The 14,951-nt window shown below is 37.8% G+C and overlaps 1 protein-coding gene across 3 annotated transcripts in view; it reads left to right on the top strand.

Annotated features, from left to right (window-relative positions):
- The window catches only part of snrkb (SNF related kinase b), a 50,427-nt gene that overhangs the window by 21,785 nt on the left and 13,691 nt on the right, over positions 1-14,951 (top strand). For all 3 annotated transcript variants that reach the window (XM_057836356.1, XM_057836357.1, XM_057836358.1), the window contains one exon: positions 10,425-10,566. In XM_057836356.1, coding sequence (XP_057692339.1) covers positions 10,425-10,566 — 142 coding nt within the window. The remainder of the gene's footprint in view (positions 1-10,424; positions 10,567-14,951) is intronic.

The following is a 14,951-nucleotide window of genomic DNA, read 5'->3' as shown; positions in this document are numbered from 1 at the left end:
CCTTGGTCACTATTTTTGATCACTTATTTATACACACTCCATACATAATAGAAAACAATGCTACTTAAAGTTAATGATGATTGACAGGTTTGTACCGTTGATCTATGATCAAAGGCACAAATTTACACAGTGGCACAAAATTATTATTTTTTGTTTTACGTCGTCGGGTGGACTTGCAGTAGAAAGGAAGGAGTAGGTAGAAATTTCTAGGTCATGTGCAGATGAGTGCCGCGTTCAAGAACTGCTCAGATTTCTAGCCATCAGCCACCTTGCTGTCCACGACTGCTGTCCACGACAATGTGGACCCCAGCACGTCTACTGTACTGTACTGGGTCATTTGATTAGACTAGTCAAGTATCGATATACACAAAAGTGTCCTTTTCCGTTTTAGAAACATATGACGACCGTCAATCCTCTTCCTGTGTTTTATTTCAACACATTGTCGAGGACAGCAAGGTGGCTGATGAAATGCGAGCAGGTCTTGAACGCGACACGAGCAGCTATCCAACAGCTCCATGGTGCCAAGCAGGCTTAAACGTCATCTCCAAACGAAACACCCGTAGCTTCAAACTATGGAACATTTTGTTCTCCTTCGTGAAAACACAGAGAAACACACAACTTTTTTAATTGGAAAAACTACAAAGGAAAATGAGAAAGCCCTCAAAGCCAGCAAGCTTGTTGCTGAACTTGTTGCTAAATCCAAAAAGTCCCACACTGTGGCAGAGACATTAAAACTACCTGCCTGCAAAGCCATTTTTAGCGAGATGCTCGGCCATGATGTGGTTAAAGACATTGCTAAAGTCCCACTCTCTGATAATTCTGAGCTTTCCAAGCCTAACTGCTATAAAAAAATTTTTAAAAAACTGAGAGAGACTGAGAGCTGTTGAAGAAGATTCCTGCCAGGATATCTGCTTTGTGTTCGTCTAAGCAGGCTCGTTTCGCAATGAGTAAGTAGAAATACTGAGAGATGATTTTATAATTAAATATACTGTACAGAAAGTAATTTTGGAACTTTTTTGTTTGTTTGTGGTGTTCCGTGACATTTTTTCCAATGTAAAAACGTGCAGTTACTCAGAAAAGGTTGAAAAATACTGGTTTAGTCAATCTTCATTGTCTAGAGCAGTGCTTCTCAATTATTTTCTGTTACGCCCCCCCAAGCAAGACGTAAATGTTTCGCGCCCCCCCAAACTCTCCGCCGCCACTGTAAATAGTATTATTCGTCTATAAAATTACTATTATAAATACGCATCTGCCTAACATTGTGTCCTTTTTTTCTAATAAAGAAAAAAAGTAACAGATCAACTTATAATAAAGTATAACTTTATTAACATTGTTTTTGTTTGTAACAGAGAAGACTTGACGTGCATCAATTTGCCTGAATTAAAAAAAAAAAAAGTCACATTCAAACTGTAAAAATACACTCAAGGTATTTTTGACCATTTGATACAGAAAAATAAAATGTAATAAAATCCGTAAATAATAACAAATTCAAATTGATTAGAAACATTTACTCATGAGGACAATACGCCAAAAAATTTGACCGAAAAAACAAAAATGAATGAATAAAGGAAAAAAAGAGTGTCCTTGGACAGAAGGACAGTTTTTATTTTTGCTGCTCACACTCAGTATTACATCCTTTGCAATGGTGTGGAGTCATTTTGCAATGAGCATGCTAACAATGCTCACTGGTTTACTGATATAACACTGACAAAGCAGGACTATTGTTGGCAATATTCGGCACGTTTTCGCTGAAAAACAATCAAGCGGCTTATCAATGAGATTGGGGTTGAATGTCTTTAAGTGGCGTCTTAATGGATTTGGCTTCTGGCAGTCCGCTATAATTATTTTCAGACACAGTAAACAGTAGTCTTTCCTCATCACCCCACTGTATTAAAAGTCAAAGCTAAAAGGCAAACGGCACGAAAAAAGCGCATTCTCGGCGGCCGAGGTAGAACCGTAGGTAAGGGCGGTCGTCGTGACGATCCCAAGCCGAAAATGGCACTTCTCGGGCGGCGACGTGAGAACCGGACAAGACAGTGGGTCGCTGCGTGAGTGAGTCCGGTCGGAAAACGGCTTTCGAAAACGGCGGCGGCGCACTGCTCTTCATACCTGTTTTCTGTGTGCTGAGTGCTCTTCCTTAGTTCAAAAATACTGCACGCACTCTGAAAATGAGAGCGCCACTGCCACCCACTGAGTGGATGTGCAAGTACACTTTATTCCAGTCCGGCAAAAAAAAGAAAAAGCATGTTCCCCGAGGACACATGCGCCCCCCCTGGCATCGCTCTGCGCCCCCCCAGGGGGGCGCGCCCCACTATTTGAGAAGTACTGGTCTAGAGGCTGTTCTCGGCAGTGTGAGCGTCAAAGTGTGAGTTTTGTGAGAATTTGACTGGACTCACTCATTGCAATGATATGAAGGTTATAGAGAGTGATTACAAGTATGGCGTCAAAGGTGATGAAATGTGGGTGCGCCAACATTTTGTACTGGTGCATCTTAAGAAAGTTGCAAAAAGTATGTGTAAGTATAGTGTGGAGCCTTGGCAATATAAATCGTAATGTTAATTTTACCAAAATAATTCAGGCCTAATTTATATGTATATATACAGTATATAATGTGTATGTATATATATATTAGGGCTGTCAAACGATTAAAATTTTTAATCGAGTTAATTACAGCTTAAAAATTAATTAATCATAATTAATCGCAATTAATCGCAATTCAAACCATCTATAAAATATGCCATATTTTTCTGTAAATTATATATATATTCTGTAAAATAAATTGTTGGAATGGAAAGATAAGGCACAAGATGGATATATACCATCTCCCCACTGTACATTCAACATACGGTACATAAGGACTGTAGTGGGCATTTCACTCTACTGTCATTTAAATCTGTCTATGCTGTCCTCACTCCGAAGCGTCTACTTTTTCCAAAGCTAGACAGCTAGTGAACGACGCCTTAATAATCAGACTTCTTCCTTTTTCATCTGATTTATTAATAAAATAGCCTCAAACCATTGTCCTCTTTAGACCGTCGTAAAACTACAAAAAAAAAAAGTACACAAGCATTGCATTAGCAACAACGTGAGCTTAGCACGCTATACAGGTTCACTAAACATAAACAAAAAGCGTCTCATCATACAAAAAATATAACATTTCGCTTACTAACACAATATGTACATTCTTTACAACAACCATACTTACGGACAAATCTTGTCCAAGGATCATATAAGCACAACATTACAACGTAGGCATCAGCCCGAGACGTCGTGCAGCCATATTGAACTGGCAAGAAAAAAATAAACCATGTCGCAAAGCGACCACAAGAGTTCGCTGTTAGACAGCACAAAAAGCCTTGCTGTAAAACTTACCAAAAGGCAGAATACTGTCTGAGCGGGACATGTGCGTTAATTGCGTCAAATATTTTAACGTGATTAATTTAAAAAATTAATTACCGCGCATTAACGCGATAATTTTGACAGCCCTAATATAAAGGGTGTAACGGTACATGTAATAGTATTGAACCGTTTCGGTACGTGGTAGTCGGTTCGGAACGGACGCGTACCGAACGAGTTTCTGACATAATATAACCCTTACTTTTCGAGGCTGTGAGTCGATCGGGTTACAGTTTCTTTGTGTAGATTATATTTACTCTGTCTTCTCTACTATAATGAGGACCAACACGGTAGGACAGTCCAGAAACGTCAACGGCGCGACAACGTGGCCGCCGCGAGAACGTAGTGAAACGTGAGCGTTAGAGTCAATCAGCCAATGCACACCAGTCGCAGTGCGGCCGCGTGTTAGATGCGTCCCAGAAGCGGCTCAACGCAACGCACGCGAAAAGAACGGCAGAGTTTATTATTTGACGCAAGATGCGCCCCTCCTGCGTCAATACTACTAGGTAGGATCGGGCCGGAAGTCACTCGTGTAATAATACGGTGGATCCGGTCGATTTTCAAACTAATATGCAATCGTAACCTACTTTTTGAGTCCATCAGATCTCTTGAGTGGTAGATCAGGGCACCGTTGACTTGTCTTTGTTGATATACTGCTGTCTTCTCTGCTATAATAATAACCAACACGGCCCCGTGTTCAATACAAAACACTCCTACCGCAACAAAACAAGTAGAAACTAATATTCACATAGGAACTAAAGTTATACAACATAAAATATACAATATAAATGAATACATCACATTTGTAAAATATAAATAATAGCCCATTTAAATAAAATTGAAATGAGCTAAAACACCTGTAATTAAATAATAATAATAATACACACATCCTGCTTACACAATTAAATTTATTAATTTCTATGTGGCGCTTTGACTTGAGAAAATCCACCAATAAAGCTTTTGAAAACCGTTCATAAGAAAAAAAAATGTTTCATTGAGGCATTTCATTTGTAAAATACATGTTAAAATCTTTGTCATTGGGATTGCTTTTCTCTTTAGCACAGGACTTCTTTTTTTTTTCTTTCTTTCAGAAAGAAAGCTGACCAATACGCGGGGTCTGAGAGGCAAATTGTTGTTGTATTATCTTTAAATACCCGCAACTTTTTGAGCAGAATTCTAGCTTTGTATAGGCTAATGTTCCTATTGTTGAAAGCACAAAAGTGTGTTAATAAACAACTAGCACATTTATATTTTGCATTTTGTTTTTTTACTGTACCGAAAATAAACCGAACCGTGACCTCAAAACCGAGGTACGTACCGAACCGAGATTTTTGTGTACTGTTACACCCCTAATACATATATATATATATATATATATATATGTTTTTTTTAAGTGCTAAAATGTAACAAAATAATCCAGAAATACAATGGCATTGCCAAAAGATAAAAATAATATAGTATAATCCACAACACTGGAAAAAGAGGAAGTACTATAAAAAGTGCAGTACTGTAACATATTTCGAACTTTTGCTCAGATAAAAACCTTTTTTTTTCTGTATCGGATCAGGAACCCGGGATCGGCAGATTCTCAAAATCAGGTGACTCTGACTCGTGTGCAAAATTATGCGATTGGGACATCCCTACATTTTACTTGAATTTACTTGACTTGGAATAAACCGTTGGAATTGGAAAAGTACAAAGATTTAGCTAACAACCTGAATGGAAAATACATTTTCATCTTGCTGTTGAATTAATCTATGGAATGAATCGATAATTGATTCCAAATATATTTTCTCGTAACAGTAAGTTATTCCCTTCTGCAATGATACACTAGTTTTTAGTAAGTATAAATACATATATGCAATACAGTCCGGCTGACCAGTATACGGTGTATCACAAAAGTGAGTACACCCCTCGCATTTCTGCAGATATTTAAGTATATGTTTTCATAGGACAACACTGACAAAATGACACTTTGACTTAATGAAAAGTAGTCTGTGTGCAGCTTATATAATAGACTTGATTTATTTTCCCCTCAAAATAACTCAAAATATAGCCATTAATATCGGTGGTTAATTCAAAGTTGGACTTAATTGAATTAAACCAAGTTAATTGAGAACTCTTGAAAATTTGAGTATGAATAGCTATTGTATTGGAAAAAGTGTCTTAAGTTGTGAGGAGGCCACAAATGGTTGCTACAGTATGTAGAGTATGTGTTACATTTTCCAGTGAGCTGGGAAAAGTACAGCAGTTCATGGCTTGTCCATCCTGTTGCGTAAGTGCTCGAAACAGAGACGAGCGTGACTGTGTATATTGTGTGGCGACAACTGAGTGCAGTTGTTTGGACTGTAAGGACATACAATGGCTGTATGTTTATTACACATTGCGGTGCTATGTCTGGAGACACACGGGGCTCAATGATGTATTTTCACTGTAGTACAGTATGTTTCATCAAATCGATGCATTTTTTAAAAAAAGTTTTGAATAATCTTTATTAAAATCTTTGTATTCGTAACTTATGTATCGGAGTCATTTTTGTTCACTTCTACCAATCTTGAACAGGGTGTATGTGGGACATTAAAAAGCATAAAAAGTCATTAAATGTATTTTGTCAAAATTCAGGCCTTGAAAGTATTAAACTAAATTTTGAGGCATTAAAAATTATGTGAACTTGACGGTTAAAGAAACTGTTTTTACATAATTTATTTGAGTTGTCCGATATTGTTGGGTAGCCGATAGTATCTGCTGATAAAATCAGTTTAAAATTATATCACATAATATTGACATCTTTTTTTCATTAATGGTTTTGGGTATGTATGCATGTTGCTTTGAATGTAAAAGCCTGCTGCCTTTGTTCAAGGGCTGGTCACAGCCTAGCACCGCAGTTATGCTTATTGACCATTAGATATCTCTAAACTAAGATGCTTGGGATTTGTTATGTGAGAATACCATTTGCATTCATGGTGCAAAAATTAAGTGAACGATAAATGATTAAAAAATCATGAAGTATAATAAACTCACTACATCCATCATTCACTGTACTGAATCTGTGTGCTTTTGTTGTTATTTTGAGCCAGGAGCACTGTGAGAGCCATATGTGATATGGCAGTGCCTTATTGGCACTTTGCACTTGCAGTTGATGCAAAAAACTGACGTTTACACTATTTTAATTTCAAAAATAAATATAGTGGTACAACATAGGCACTTTTTCCATAATTTTAGTTGAAGTTGTTCCCTTATTGTTCACAGTCTTTATTGAAAAACCTTGAAGTTGTTACATTTATCATTATTAAAGTATCCAGTGGGGCATCACGATACAATTAGCCATAATAAGTTAAGTCCCCGACCGCATATATCAGTATCGTTTTGATATCTGTATCGGATTTTTGGAGTTGGACAATATCGAGATATACGTTAAAAAGTCACTATCGGAAAACTCTACTTACAATTTGTGTATGTGATACTATCTGCTGTTGTGCATGGGCATTAAATTTGTTTAAAGTGGCATTAAAAAGCATTTAATGAGATTTGCCGATACGTGTAGAAACCCTGTTGAAGATTCCCGTCCCATTTGTCGTTAGTATAGTGCATACGTACATATTTGTATTTGTTATTCATCTCTGACATGACACCAGATTTATTTTTATAGAAAACATTTCACATCCTTTGCTCCTCAGCTATGTCGGCTTAGCTCCAGAAATTTTCTACTCTTCATTCTTGAAGGCGACGGCTGTTAGACTACCATGAAACAATACTATGAAGTCCAGTCATTTCACGTGCATCACAATTCAGCATGGGTAGAATGAGAATCATATTAGCTCTTTTTCAGTAATACACAAGGAATTCAACCTTTTTCAATCTTTTAGGAATTCATCTTTAAACCAAAAATAGGAACACTGAGGAAAAAAAAAAGAAGGGAAGACAAGGCTTCAGGTCGGTGTGACAATTCCTTAAATAAGAATAGGGTAAGTTTGAGCGTCGCGGAAGGCGGGGGGTATCTTATAAAAAATGCTGTCATAATGGAGCATCGTGTGGAATTCAGAAGCAACAGATTAAAACATTACTAAAATGAAATCAAAGACTTGCATGTGTATGTGTGTGTAGTGGGTTTAAAGTTGTAATATCATTTGACTCTTTTGTACATTTTCATATGCTGTTATATAACACTTTATTTTGGATATCTTTATCGGTCACAATGCAAAAATCTTTCCTCTGGTCTCCGTCTGATCTGCACCTTCAAATCTATGCATGCTAATCTAAGCCTTTCATAAGGTGAGCCTTTGGAAAGGACAGACTCGGCCACTTCCTGTATTTTACAGTTCAATCAAATAAATTTGAAAGGCCAATCTCATGACAAGTCACATTATATTACTGCCTTTTTTAATCTTTTTTTTTCCTTGACGACCTAGATATACTCTGAAATCTATCAAACTTGACAAGTTGACGTGCAATTAGCTCCTATTTGCCGAAATAAAGACAGAATGCAAAGAGCAAAATAAGATTCATAGGCACATAAAGTACATAGGCACAACATAGGCACACTGCAAAAATACACCTCCTTAAAGCTAGTTCAATTCCGTTCAGTGTTGTCACAGCTTACTTGAAAAAGTAATTTAATTACTGATTATGCCTCAAAAAGTGATTGTTACTTTATTGATCACTTTATTATCAAAATAACTAAGTTACATTAAAAGAAATTTAGAGGTTACTTTTGACCAATTTTCCTCCCTCTGCTTCCTCAACATAAGAATGACAACAGAAAAATGTCATCACATGTAATACACTTTCCGGTAATTTAATTTAAAGAGGAAGATCAACATTTTTCACATAAGGCTTAATCTTCGAGTTAGCAGGGTTTTAATTGGTCGATGGAGTTAATTTCAACCACCATTGACTCGTGCTAGCTTATCCACTCAGGAGCCCTGTAACTAACAAATAACTGACAAACTGCATGGAATGTGTTGAAATGAAGTCCACCAACTAATTAAACCCCCGCTAACTTTTCGGGTTAGGGGTTGGGGTTAACAGCATATTAGTGCCAATGTAAAACAATGCAAATTGACTGCGCAATAATCAGCAACACACAAATGAATTGTGCAGTAGACAGTGCAATAAACACAAAGGTTGGGGCAGGCGCGATTGCACGCGCACAACCCTGAAGTACACTTTACACAAACGCGATCAATTTGGCGACAAAACGTAGTGGCAACTAAGCACTTTACACTCAATCGCACTTACAGTATAACACATTCCAAAGATGCTAAACAAAGACGTCACATCACGGCATAAATGCGCAACACGAATATGATGTAAACAATGCTTGCCGACTTGAGGCGATGACTACCCGCCGTTGCAATGGCAGAGCTATGAAACGGCCCCGCATGTAGCGGCTTCAACCTATCGCTGGAACCCTCCGGAATGAAGGAAAAATACTCACATTCATTCATGGATGCACACAGATTAACATTCACTCACACATCTCAACAGGTGGCTGCACTCGGCTTGAATGTGCACCCGCGTTCGTCATGCCTATCTCAGTCCCAAAACACTTAGCGCGTGTGACTCTTGACCAAAACAGGAAGTAACTATGAGTGGTTACCATGGAAACGAACCTTTTGGGAACCTTTCAAAATCCTCTTCGTACATGATTACAATATTCTTCATTCTACATACATTATGAGGGACACTAAGGAAACTAACTTTAATCATATTACTGGTTTGGAAAAATGAACGCATTAGATTGTTCGTTACTGAAAGCAAGTATTTAGATTACAGGAACGCGTTATTTAGTTGTCAATAACACGTTACTGACAACACTGATTCCCTTGTTTTCAGTGTAAATCTACAAGAAATAAGTGAAATTATCTGCCAGTGCGTCAATAAATTTTATTCAAATTTCTTGAAATAAGAAAAACGAGCTTAACAGACTTGTTTTAAGTAAAGCATTAGTATTTTTAATCTTAAAAAAAGCTTGAGAGTCAGAAATGTTCTTAATTCAAGAATAAATATTGTTCTAAACATTGTTGGAAAGCAAAGTTTTCTTGATTTAGGTGAAAAATGACCAACTTTCAGATGTATGGGCTTAATAAGAACAAATAGTAGGGCTGCAACTAACGATTATTTTCATAATCGATTATTCGGTCGATTAATTAAACGATTACTAGGACAATGTTACTTTTTTCAATTACCTTCACAATTTACCTTGAAGTTGTTTTAGCCTTGTTGTAAGTAACAATGAAGGAGCAATGTATGACTATTTCCTTAAAAAATATATTTTATTACAGCTTCCTGACTTAACTGTATTCTACAACTGCATCGGTTACCAAATTTGTTGGCAACTAATAATTCATCGATTTTAATCGATTAGTTGTCGCAGCCTTATTAACATGCCAGTTTAGAAAATAAGATGTCTGAAAATTGGCAAAAACGTGAATTGTTGTTTTTCAAAGTAAAGCAGATTTTTGTTCATGTTCTACTTTGACATAACAAAATAAAGAAATCTGATAATAATTACAACTGAGAAGTTATATGTATGTTATAATTTCAAGATTTTAGACAAGTTTAAGGTGAAGAAAAAGTCCTAACCGATTAATTGGTTATCAAAATAGTTGTCGATTAATCGGTTAATTGTTGCACCTCTAACAAATAGTAATATATACTTAAAGTAAGCGGAATAATCTGGCACATTAATTTGTTAACTAGTCTTTACCACTCAAAATAAGATAGAGAAAATTATTTGAGTAGATTTGAGAAAAAGTATCTGATTAACACGTTATAAATTTGCAATGCAATCTTCTTGTCTTGCTGTTGATGTGTTTGAAGAGACGAAGTGGAAGGGAAGGAAAGGGAGGGAGACAACAGGAGGAAGTGCTTAGCACCAGGAAGCATGTGTGGGTGTGGGTCAGAAGTCAAGAGTACCAAAAAGCTTTGCCATCTGCAGTCTCAAATTTTTTCACATTCGCTGCTCTCATATTTCAGGTGCTTCATGTAGTGTGTATATTTATTCTGTTTTATGTTTTGTGTTGCAGATATCTGGTCCCTGGGTGTGATCTTGTATATGTTGGTCTGTGGGGTTCCTCCTTTCCAGGAGACCAACGACAGCGAGACTCTGGTGATGATTCTTGATTGTCGTTACTCCATCCCTGAACGCGTCTCAAGCGACTGCAGAGAGTAAGATTAACCACAGAAGGAAATGATGCTACAAAACGCAACACTATTACTTCCTCATCGTTGTGCTACTTTTATTAAATACAGTGTAATCTTGGATTTTGCTGAATAGATGTGGTGAGCCACCCTGTGTTAAATAGCTACTGACCGGAAAAGCATCTCATTAGTTTCAGCGAATAATTTTGATGCTCTAGTTGGGCCTGTGCACAGAAGCGCTTCATTAGACACGCAGCGGTCATTTGCCTGGGTTAGGCTTACTGGGGTGGCATGGCTCAGGTGGTAGAGTGGTTGGGGTTTTGTAAAGATCAAGCTCCACCATTAAATTATTCTGGCCCATTTTTTTAACTTAATACAAGTACTATGAAAATACATCATAAATGCAGCATAACATTATAATATGTTAATGATGTTATAAATACAGTGGCACCTCTACATACGAAGTAGGGATGTCCCAATCCAGGTTTTTGCACTTCTGATCCGATACCAATATTGTTTTCCACTTCTGATCCGATACAGATACTGGCCGATACCGATACCGGCCTATCTGAGCATGTGTTAAAGTTTAAAGTTATTTAGCCTCCTTACTTAGTTGTCAGACTCATGTTGAAAAAGGTTTTAGTACTCTTGATAACAACTAGCCATCTGAATTAGGTGAGTTTGAATAACACACAACGGTTGGTAACAAGAAACTGACCTGTTTATTCAGTGACAAACACAAAACATTATAAATAACAAACAGAAATGGCATAGTCAGTCAGTAAAACGTGCAAATAATATTGTAAACTGTCTTAAAAAAGCAAAACACACAAACAACTCAGTGGAAAATCCCACAAACCCCCCAAGCTATTAGATGCTTTTAATGTTTCGTGCATTAGTTACACAAATTGTATAAAAAGCCTCTCAGGTTTAAATAAACGACTATTTCAGTATCAAGTTAACATTTTAAAACAGTAAATAAAATACTCAAGTCCCCATTCTGTATCAGCAGCTTTAAACTACATTCAATTCATTTAATTTTGCGAATCAACTGTTAAAGTTGTTCAAATTGCTCCCGTTATTCCGTAATTTCCCTTCTGTCTACTTTCGAAATGTGAAAGTTTTAAAACTGTTTTGAAGATAGATTCAAGTCATGATTTTGCCGTTTTAGGAGTATTTTAGATAAAAAGTTAATTAGGTTCGCTTGGAAGGTTCACTACAGCCTACTAGGGAAGTCTTCTGCTTTAAGATGGCGGCTGTTTACTTACGCAACTAGTTTTCAATACTTCTGTGTTGCTAACGCCGTCGAGTCTGTCATTTTGCATCTAGTTCTATATACATATGATATCTATTATCTACAGTAAAACAATGTTGACGTAGTTTGTAGCGGCTGTCAGCAGCAGTCAGGTATTCTTGTGTTTTTTATCCAGCGGCATGAGTTGAGCTAAAGCCATGAGTTGAGCATTGGTATTACCCGGGTCTACGACAAGCATGATGTTTACTCTCGGGATGCAATGCAGTCCGTTTCTCATTGCGTCCCGAAGACCGCGCTGTGTATTAGTTCTGCTTTACTTGACATATTTCAATAATCGGAATTTGGATGTTTGTGAATCGTTCTCGAATCTTCCACGGCTGAATCGCTCAAGGATGTAATGATGGCTGGGTATGTTGTACCGTGGTTCTAAGTGTTGGATGGTGCGTCCTTAGGTACGAGAGATAATAGCTCGTCATCCAGAATGAATTCTTCGGCAATGACTCTTGTTATTCCTTGGGCTTTGGGGCTGTCGAGTGCCAGTTTGTCACGCATAGCAAAAGTTTCTGCCAGTTGTGTAGGACCTTTCTTTTTGTCTTCGGTTTTCTTAATATACTTCTTATATTGTTTGTGGTGGTATTTCGCTAAATGCTTGATTAGGTTGGTTGTATTAAAACTTCTTAGAGCTTTACCACCACGCTTGACTTTATTGTGGCATATGTTGCCCTCTGCCTCTTCGTCTTTGACATCCTTTAAGGTGAAATGATCCCACACAGCTGACATTTTTACCGATAAAGTCTCTCGGTAAATTGGGAGACGGTAATGTAAATGTAGTGTGTTGAAGGTGTGCCGTAAAATGCGGACCGGATTTTAGGAAAACCCTAGCAAAAAGTGGAATGGATTATGTAAATCGGTGCGCTGGAAAACCCGGACCGGAACTGGATCGGAAGTCTGGATCGGAATTTTTCCGTGTTGGCCGATCCGATACCGATGCGCATTTTTTTGCCCATAACGGCGTCCGATCCGATCCAGATATCGGATCGGGACATCTCTAATACGAAGTCAATTCGTTCCAGGACCTGTTTGTAAGTCGAAATGGTCGTATGTCGAGCAGGATTTTCCCATAAGAATACATATTATTTCCATTAATTCGATCCACAGCCCGAAAACCTACACTAAATCCTTCATAAATACTGCTGGTACTATTACAAATGGCAATTACACTTAGCAAAACAATAAATTATAATTAAAAATCGTAATAATATAGCATAATAAATAATTCCTGTAATAATGTAACGAATCAGGTTCTAATGTGGCTGGTGTGTTTTGCGTGGTGTACCTGAACGCACTGCGTGGCTGACGTGACAGTAAGATAGGTGCGTAAGAGATTTTACTTTCTCTTTTAATGTTTTGTTTTTGGCGTCAACTGCGGCAGACAGTAGGCGTCTTGTGTTGCACAAGTTCTGAAATAAATGATTAAAAACCCCACGAAACTGGCGATTTCTTTGGCCATGTTACCACAATAATAATTGTCACCTTAACTTCGGAGGAGGACCGTCGAGATCTTAGACATTCTCCGGCCGTATTGTCGAGCTAGTTCACGGACATGCACACTACGCTCATATTTTTCCATATTCATTTCAATGGTAATCGTCACCTTTTTTTTCACCATCTACACTGACCGTCTTGGAACCCATGTTGATTTCTCTCACCAGAAAATCAGCTGTGTGTCTGTCCTTTGGGAAAACAAAGAAACTGCGGCGCTTTTATAAATTGTCATATTTTGAGTATATCGTCGGACGTAGAAAAGAAATGGCGAGTCAAATTTTGCGTCGGATGTCGAAAAAAATCGTGTATCCTAGCGATCGTATGTCGAGGTACTACTGTATTTTGTTCGTGTATTAACAACTCCAACAATGTGGTACGTCTGCTTGCTTTAATGTGTGGTGAAATGAGGTAGGGTGGATCCAGTGAGGCAAAGTTTCAAGGTGGTTTCAAATTTGAAAAAACAACAAGGTACTGTCGGAAAAAACGAAGACCACAAGGTCCAAAATAACATGCAAACAACAGTGGTAGCGCTACATACTAATTTAATTTGTTCCAGGACCTGGTTTGTAAATTGAAATGGTCGGATGTCGAGCAGGATTTCCCCATAAGAATACATTATCATTCCATTAATTTGTTCCTCAGTCCACTAACCTACGCTGAATCCTTAATAAATACTGCAGGTACAGTTACAAATAGCAATACATATAAATTATAAATACAAATCGGAATAATAATAATAACGTAACAAATTAGGTTCTAATGTGGCAGTTGTGTTTTGCATGCTGTTCCTGAACACACTGTGTGACTGACGAGAGAGGGGTGTGGAAGAGTGGGAAGTTTTTAACTTCCTCTTTTAATATTTGTGTTGGCGTCGGCTACGGCGGATGAATTCCTTGCCGATGTTAGAATAATAAGAAATAGGAAATAAAAGGCGTCTCTATTGTCACCTTAACATACAGAGACTGGCGATCAGAGGACTGAGGAGACAGCGAGTGGATGACAGACAATACATCTGCTTAAGGACTGTTAAGATCGTAGACATATTCCGGCTATATTGTCGAGCCAATTCACTCACACGCACACCATATTCATATTTTTGTATCATTTCCTTCTTATTTTCAATGGTAGGCGTCACATTTTTCCTTTTTTCACCAACTTCTTGGGACCATGTTGATTTCTCCCACAAGAAAATTCGCCGTGCGTCCGTCTTGCGGGAAAACAATGAAATCGCGATGCTGTCGTCATATGTCGAGGCAAATGAGGAGTAAAATTTTACGTCGGATGTCGATGCGATCGTATGTCGAGTTACCGCTGTAAATTTAAACCAAACCAAAAGAGTTCTGGTGCCCAGTGTACTCTCTGTGCCATCAAAGAATGCTTTTTTTCCGAACAAGAAAAAGAGAAATGGACCAGAGTTGAATGTCCATGTGAACGTTGATGTGATGTTTTGAAGTTACTGTTCATTGATTTTCCCACTGAGTAAGCATAAACACCGTGGGCCCAGTTGCTGGTTGTTTTGGCCACAAACACTTTTGGAGATGTGATGCAACACAATATGCGCTCACATGGTCACATGATTTTGTGTTTGAGACGAACAGAACAACCTTGAGGA

The sequence above is a fragment of the Corythoichthys intestinalis genome, chromosome 5, assembly GCF_030265065.1.
Source record: "Corythoichthys intestinalis isolate RoL2023-P3 chromosome 5, ASM3026506v1, whole genome shotgun sequence".
NCBI lineage: Eukaryota > Metazoa > Chordata > Actinopteri > Syngnathiformes > Syngnathidae > Corythoichthys > Corythoichthys intestinalis.
This window is presented reverse-complemented; position numbering and strand designations above follow the sequence as displayed.